General features: G+C 37.2%; 1 protein-coding gene across 1 annotated transcript; it reads right to left on the minus strand.

Moving 5' to 3' along the window:
- Positions 1–4,497: 4,497 nt before the first annotated feature.
- LOC115979021 (transcription factor bHLH49) lies at positions 4,498–8,489 on the minus strand. Its single transcript, XM_031100960.1, has 9 exons — positions 8,223–8,489; positions 6,993–8,113; positions 6,658–6,888; positions 6,503–6,568; positions 6,329–6,397; positions 5,877–5,948; positions 5,587–5,784; positions 5,227–5,314; positions 4,498–5,134 (listed from the first exon to the last, which is right to left on the minus strand). Exons 2-9 carry the CDS (start codon positions 7,914–7,916, stop codon positions 5,097–5,099), a joined length of 1,686 nt encoding a protein of 561 aa, XP_030956820.1. The 5' UTR covers positions 7,917–8,113; positions 8,223–8,489; the 3' UTR covers positions 4,498–5,096.
- Between the last annotated feature and the right edge of the window lie 388 nt (positions 8,490–8,877).

Below are 8,877 nucleotides of genomic sequence, written 5' to 3' on the forward strand. Positions count from 1 at the left end.
CAAGGGGCACTTGTTTTAGCTTGTTTGCAAGAACTTTGGAGATAATCTTATAGATAACATTACAAAGACTTGTTGGTCTAAAATATGACATTTTCTCCGGATTTTTAACTTTAGGGATAAGCATAATATTAGTATGGTTTAAAGCCAGCAACATAATCCCATCATTCAAAAAATCTAAAACAGCATTAACAACAACGTCACCAATAACATGCTAGAATTTTTGATAAAATAAAGCAATCATACCATCAGGGTCAAGTGCTTTCGTTGGTCCCATCTGGAACACCTCTATTTTAATCTCCTTTAGCAATAAAATCACAAGAAATTTTGCATCTTAGGTGTCACCTTGACTGAAACAGATTCCAGACACTCCTCCATCTGATCACATGAACCTGCACTAAACAAATTATCAAAGTAATCAATTGCTACCTTTGCAATATCCTCAACGTCCTCCACCCAGTGTTCCTATGAATTCTTAATCCCCTTGATATGTGTTGCTTTTGAATGAAATTTTTTTGTATTTTTATCCCCATGCTTAAGCCAAGCCACTCTTAGTCATTGTGCCTAATAAATCCCCCGCTTTAATAAAAGATCATCCAATTTTTTGCTTACCTCCAAGTACTCAGCCTGACTAGCATCAGTATAATCAACCTTATTCAAGCTATCAAGCCGATTTTGTAGCTGCTTGATTGCCTCCACTTCGGGTTCAACCTTTGTTGCTCCCCATGCTTTTAAATCCACCCCACATGCACTAATTTTCTTCATAATTGCTGCTAGACCGGTCTCCCTACATTCTGCCATATTCCATGCCCCTTGGATAACCTCCTCACAATCATCCTAAAGTAGCCAATTTTCCTCAAACTTGAAGCACCGATTAAACCTTCTTTGTTTATGGCTGAATGTCTGAACCTGAACAATAATAGGTAAGTGATCCGAAGCATAAGGGGGGAGGTGCACCACTATACTCATATGGAATTTCTCCCTCCATCCCTTTGAGGCAACAGCTCTATCAAGCCGCATCTTTGTATTTGCATCTCTAGGCCTCTTGTTTGTCCAAGTAAACGGATAACCTCTATACCCTAAATCCTCCAATTGGCAAAAATCAAGAGCTTCTCGAAATTCATTAATCTGACTTGATTGTGGCTGCCTAATGCTTAATTTTTCCGAAGTATTCAGAATGGCATTAAAATCCCCTACACATAACCATGGACCATCCACAAAATTCTTCAAGTATGCCAATAACTTCCATGATTTAAATTTTTGTTGTGCATCTGGCCACCTATAAAACCTTGTCATTTATCACACAAATCCATCTTCTTCAGTTATCCTTGCCAAAACATGATTGGCAATGTAATTAACAACTTCCATATTGATATCATTCTTCCATAAAAGAGCTAATCCTCCACCTGAATCCGAATGTTTGACTATAACTTTATTCTGGTACTGTAAGTTACTATAAAGTTTATCAAATCCCTCCTTATCCAAGCGTGTCTCCATAAGAAAACACATAGTGGGAGTTTGTTCCCTCGCCAATTTGCGAAGGCTGCAGTCTATCCAAGGATTCGCAAGCCCTTGGCAATTCCACCCCCACCGATATACCATCAAAATCATTATCATGTTGCCCCCCTTTTCCACACTTCACCACCCTTTTATCATAATCTGCCTCCGACCCCTCTCCCACTTCAGGCCTTGAATTTCTTTTCCCAAGTGTTGGCAACTTTAAGGCCCTAGAAATCTCACCAAGCCCAAAATCCATCCTGTTAATTCTGGTCCAAGTGGATTTGGGCTTTGTGAGTCTAAGGCCATCCAAACCCGATTCTTGGTCCATAGTACCAGATTCTAGACCGAGATCCTCTCCACGTGACTTGTCTTTCAAACCCTCACTCACCTTTGATTGTAGTCCAACTGTCCTTACGGCAATATCTTTCCTTTGCACCAAATTTAGCTCCAGAATTTCCTGCCCCATTGGCATGTTTCCATAATTTCCCTCTTTCACGTATCTAGCACTTGCACTGTTTGCATTATCAAGTTGCTAAAATTTAGGTTGTATCCCTAGATTCTCAAATTCTCCCTCATCCATCGTGCTAGGATTTCCGTTCCTTATCCCTATCGCCGCCGTTTCACCATGCTGCCTTCCCATCGAACTGGACCCATCGTTCTGAAAATCCCCCAAAGTCGGATCCCATTTAGCACTTGGACTTGCACTTTTATTTGGCGAAAAGCGTGGCCAACCCCCCATTGCTCGTAGAAACTCCCCATACTGATAGTATACTTCTCCACCATTCTTAACCACTACAAAAATGTGAGGCACAATGCTTGACTTCATGATCGAGCAAACCACAGTAATGGCAGAACATGGATAATCATTCATTCTTAAATTTAACCCAGGTATGTACACCATCTAAACCAACAATAAAAGCACCCTTTTGAATCAGTTTTGCTATCGGCAATGCAACTCTGACTCGCATTAAAAAATTAAGATCATCCTGATGCTGCTTCCATTCTACTTCTTCCACCAATCCAATCCAATTCCCAACTTCCTTTGCCACTTGAGGAGAGATCATGTCAAGTGGTGCACCCCAAATCTGAACCCAAAGAGAAGCGTATTCAATTTTAATGTTTCCCACCGTCATCCCTTTCTACCACCTTTGGAGCAAAAGAAGATGATTATCAAACGACAAAGGGCCCCACTAAGGACTTTAGACATATCAAACTCTGATTGGAACTTGAATTGGAATAGGTTCAGCCCCACCTCAGTTATATGCATCTTGTCCTCCAAACCCCATGCTCTTTTCAAAGTAATCTAGCTACTCTTTTATTGAATGGTTTGCATGTGAGGAATTTCCCAATAAGACTCAAACTGCAACTTTCTATGGCCTCGTCCTTCATCAGAGATAGGAATAACTTCCTCATCCTCAAACGTTAACTTCATATTCCCCAACCCATCAATAACCTCATCCACCATCTCATGTTCAAACAAAGTAGAGAAAAAGAAAAGAATACCCTTAGACCTAGGTCAAAGGAGAGAGATACTCGTGCCGCATGAGAGAGAGAACTCCACTGCAGGGAGAGATGGGGTTGATATGATTTAATTTTGTGCGTTTAAGTTATCTTTTTTCTTTTATTTGATTTCATAGATGTTATCCTATTACTCTCTCCGTCTCAAATTGTTTGGCCTAGTTAAAAAAAAAACCCAATTATTTAGGGAAACATCATTAAATGCCTTATCTCTTGAAAAAAAAAAAATGGTTAGAAATTTCCTAAATTACTCTTAATCAAATTTATCATTAACTGCCTTATCTCTGAAGTTATTTTATTTTATTTTATTTTTTATTTGAATAAAGATGGCATGTATAGTTGATTTCTAAATTTAGGTTTTTAAATTTTTTTTTAATTAAAAAAAAGTGCTCCCACAAATCAATTAAGGGCATAAAAGGGAATGTTAATAAATTAATGGTACTTGACTTTTCAAACAAGACATAATTTTGGGACTTCTCAAAATGAAATGCAGGCCAAATAATTTGGGATGGATGAAGTACATTAGAAGGATAGTATATATGAATATAACATTATTCTATTACATAGCATGACTATGATAATTTGATGTTTAATACTATATCTTTTAACTCTTTTTCTTCTCATCTAATTTCCTATAAATTTGTTATTATCTCTCTCATACTCTCTTGAAAAAATGAATATTCTCTCTCTTGATATTTATTATTTCTTACAACTCCATTTTAGGCTGATGAATCATTTTGTATTTTTATAACTCTATTTTGAGTTAATGCATTTTGGGGTTGTATTTTTTAGTACCCAAAACAAGCGGTCTCTCTCCCTCTTATACTTTTAATTTAATTTTTGTTTGAGTTAATATTTTGCAATGATCGTTCTACAAGTATAAGTACTTGTGTGGTGTGAGAGGCAAGGATCGAGATTCAAATTTCTAAGAAGAAGCTTCACACACATACATACTTAGATTAAAACTAGAGTAGAAATTCTATCTTGTATAAAAAAGAAATAAGAATTTGAATTTATATTAAAACACAATATTTGATATGCATTTAAATGTGTTTATTAATTATTTGAGTAATATTAAAATTAATTTTGTTATGAGATTTAATATCATGATAACTCCTTTAAGAGAATGAGATATTTGAATAATTTATTTGAAACTTAAAAAGTTTAGTTCTAGATAAAAAATAAATAAATAAATTAGAAAAACTTAACACACTATAACATAATTTTAACATAATTTCAAAGAATATGGACCAACTCATGAAGGAAAAATATCAATGAAACACGACACCAAAAATAATAAAATAATATATTGATAGAGATAGAAAGATTAAAAATTATTTTAAGAAAAACAAATTATCTTCAACAAATTTTTAAAAACAAATTATACATTATATTAAGTGGAAATTCATCAAGTATAACTCCCACGAGTTCAATTATGATTTAAGTTCAATTTCAGTTGCATCACACCAAATAAGTTTGACGAGGCTTTAAATTTAATTTACTCACTTAATATTCACGGAAATGGTGTGTTTTTACTCCAATATTACCAGAGCCAGTGAAAGAATGGAATAATGGAAAAGGAATAATATTACATTTGTCAGCTTATGATTAAACAAAAGGCTCCTAACCCATCTTGAGAGAGCATCACCATGGTTTCCCTACCAATCTTCTCGTTAAATTCACCCAGCCTATTTCACACGCAGACTAGTAGAGTCCGAACTTTAATCCGTGCTTCTTGATTCACAAACATCCTCTCTCATTGTTGTGAATACAGCATTTTAACTTCTGGATTATATGTAATGTTTGAACAAAAGAAACAATAGTGACTGCTGTTGCCGCACCATATTTCTGAGAATCCTCCAAGTTAGAGAAACATTCCCTTCTTTTGGGTCATGTGACTGACCCTATAAGCTTTTACACCGGCTAGTAGCATCTCATTTAACACAGAGCTTGTAGTAAATACGGCAATGATAAATCTTTATCAATGAAAGAGATAACCTTGTGAGCTTTGTTATTTCCTTAAGATTGCATTGCAAGCATATACCACGCATATTACTATGGCATAAAATCCAAAATAATTATCAAAGTTCAACTTTCATATGGCCAGGTGGCAGAGACCCTGCACATACAGAAGGGAACTCAGTAATATCCTCAGGAACATTTGGGTGTATAACATAGGAGAGCATTTGTGCAAAAATCAGCTAATCATACCATCTACATCTTGGCTATTGGGGGTAGCACTGGTTCCATAGCTCATCTGGACAACATTGTGGAGCTCATCCTCCCAGACATTGGGTAGCTGTAAAGTCATATACATCAAAAGAAAGGTTAATCATTGGTGACGCATGGAGAGCCATGAAGACTTAATGTTCATAGTTATATACGTGTCAAGAAATTAGAGAGATTGCAAATGAATCTCAATATAACATAAAGATGCCCAACTTAGGGTTCCACCATTACCTTTATGTAAGATATAATACAAGAAATTTTTTTATACAAACTAAATAAGAACCATTTTAGAATCAAAGCTGGTGGTGAGAAACTATAGTTCTAGCTATGGATTAAAGATACCCGTGTAGGTTCCTTGAAACCTCCCATCATGGGTGTCAACTGGGAATTCATGGTTCTTCGATGCAAATCAGATGAACTTCCCAGGCCAGAAAGACCTGCTCGAATGAGTCCTTGTTGAGAGGAATGCAGCTGAGGATAAGCCATGGGCATATCTGGTGAAAATCCCAACGTAGATGGACCCACTCGTGACTGAAGGATCTGCATATATAAATTGTAGAATACGTTTAGGAATATAAAAAGGTACTTGTAATGATTTTGCATCTTAGCAAAATATTTGGTACGTTATTTACATCTTTTGCCAGGAGTCCTTCGACATTAAAATCTAGCCGTGGATTCACAGTAGCAAGTTTCATTGACAAAAACTGCAAAAAAGTTACTTAGTGTTAAACCATAAGAACCATGAAATCATTGAAACAAACATGTTTCTAATATACAGGTGAAGCAATAATTTAATTAAAAGGCATGAGATAGGTAAATTAGTCTATAGTTCATCAATTTTTGTCAACTCAAAAGGGATATCTTATAGCAATGACCATATAAGCGGCAGCAATGCTTGCTTAATCATTCAAGATCTGTGTCAGGATGGACAAGTCACACAATATTAGGTAGCTCATGCATCTATACTTGAAATTTAGAACATCTGATGAAATTAAAAGTTGATGCTGCACAGAAACTCAAGACACAGGAAAGGGCAATAACAATGGATAAACTCAAGCTAAGGAAAATTTTGCTACTTCCATACCTCAACCTGTCGTTGCAGTGATTGTACATAATTAATGATTTCGTCCAGCATCACCGCTTTACCAGTGACCTGCAGATACAAATCTAATTCTAATAATTTGAAGAGCATAGACTCAATTCTGGTGCGAATTTGAAATAATTACGTTCTCAAAACTATTAATTTTAACAAACCAACCTTGCTGCAACCAGGTACAAGATCTTGAAGAAACTTCATCCTTTCACTGATCTTTTCTCTTCTTACCTATAATCAGAATCGTGTAATTTTAACCCAGGTGCTAACGCAAAATATTTGGCTTTTTTTAAAAGAGAAAAAAATTAATCCAATGTTACTCTTTCTGCAAGACTATGGCTATTTGTGGCCTGGCCCCTTCGAGCTCTGACATGAATATATTCTTCTTTTGGTGGATCTGAAGCTTGAGAACCCTGTTTACCATGTTTCCCAGAGCTCTTATTAGTAGTTGAAGTTAGCTTTTGGTCTCCGTTCTGTTGAATTTCAGTGTCATCCTTTGCAGATTCACCAGGCTGTTGTGGATCTACTTTGGCTAGATCCAATTCAGTATCCTAGCACAAGATTTTAATATGACTGTGAGGAAAAAAACCAAACAATAACAACAAGAAGGCAGTCATTTCAGACTAAAGAAGGAAAATTGAGAAGCATGGTTTACCTGCTCACTCCTTTTCCTTTTCTTTGATTCAAGTCCCCCAGCAAAACGTTCCCCACCTGTAGTACCTTCCAACACAGATGGCTCGTCTAGACCACCTGCAGTGCTAAACTCAGCTTCATCAGAATCATTACCAGGTCCAGACCCACCGACACCAATGCCTTGTTTAGCTTCATCATGAGATCTAACATTCTTTAGGGGGCTCCCTCCACCTCCAGTAGCCCCATGCTCATGCTCATGCTCATCAGCAGACATAGACACATCTTTGAAAGCCTCATCCACATTCATCACCTCATTCTTTTGAGAGTGAGACTGCCCATTGCCACCAAAAACCTCTTGCATCATTCCCCCACCCCTAAAATAATTAGTACCCCCCATAGATTCCAAAGGGTTAACCATATCACTAAAATTCCCACCATTGACATTGAAGCATGAAAACCTAGCAGCTCGCTCAATGAAGGCAGAATCTGCTGGGAACTGAGATAAGCTCTGTGGGAGCATTCCATTTCCAGGTAAGAAAATTCCCCCTCCTCCTTTCAAGTTCAACATTGAACTTGTTGGATTCCAACCCATGTCAAATGTTTTATTATCAATACTTGGTAAAGAGACCACAGCTGCAGGAGTACCTTTTCTAATTCCTAATGTGTCTGAAGTGCTTGCACTGTTCTGGACATTATTAATGTCAGAAAATAATCCCCCCAAGTTTTGTGGATTGGCGGTTTGGCTTTGGTCCCAAAGGGTTGGCCCGAATGACTCCACCACCATTGAAGTGGATCCTTTGCTAACTGCCATTGGATTTCCGGTGGGAACCAAACCACCAAATCGCCAGTCAACACTAGGACTAGGACTAGGTGCAGCAAAATTCATAGGATCCTCCTCATTCCTATTTTCTAGCTCAAATTTATCCTTGTCACCCACCATATCCATCTGATCACCTTCACAAAGAGAATACCAAAAGCAGCCAGAGTGCTAAATACTAAATAAACTACCTTTTCTCTTTACAACTATTCTCAAACAACCGGCAATCAATCCTCAGAAAATCAAACAAAAACGTAAAATTTTGTCCAACCTCAACAAAAATCTGGTTGCCCAATCCTAGATACGAACACCCAAAGATCAAAGACCTAAATAAAAGGGAGGAAAAACAGAACAAAACTAAATTCAAATCAAATCGAGACAAGTTCAACCACACAAATTAACAGGCTTCAATTCAACCATGTAATTGATACTTACAAGTTACAACAACATAGGAACCTTCACATTGGCCGTAAGATCTTCCGAATAAGCTCAATGACTCCCACCAAAAGAGGACCATATCATGTAGGTCTGTAAAACTAACTACACGGAACGCAGCTTAGAAGAAGTAAACAAGAGAGACCCACATCAACTAGTACTGAGCTCAAACACTGAAACCACAGCTTTAAAAGCTACTATTTCCCAAAGCCACCACTGAACTTGGAAGTACCAAAAATACTCGAAAGAAGCCCAACCAAGACAGAGAAACTAAAAAAGACAGTTCAAAGGAGAGCTGAGAAAAGGTCTATGGAAGCAGTCAATTATACAAAGAACATTGATTTCAGTATAGTAAATACCCATTCAAACCCTAGTCAGACCAGCTCTGAGAGAGAGAGAGAGAGAGAGAGGAGAGAGCTAAAAAGTGGCTAGAGAAAGATACCCATTTGAGATTCTGAGCTACTTTTGGTACTCTGCCCTCCATTCAACCTTTTCACTCCCAACTTTTATTGAATTTGGGCTTTTGTTTGTTCAACCCCTACCTGTCCTTTCGGCTCAGAAACCCTGCTGTACACTGTCACGCTACAGAGAGAGAGAGAGAGAAAAAAAATAAAAATAAAAATAAAAAAGCAGTCTTGAGATAAAGACTGAAAGA

The sequence above is a fragment of the Quercus lobata genome, chromosome 3, assembly GCF_001633185.2.
Source record: "Quercus lobata isolate SW786 chromosome 3, ValleyOak3.0 Primary Assembly, whole genome shotgun sequence".
NCBI lineage: Eukaryota > Viridiplantae > Streptophyta > Magnoliopsida > Fagales > Fagaceae > Quercus > Quercus lobata.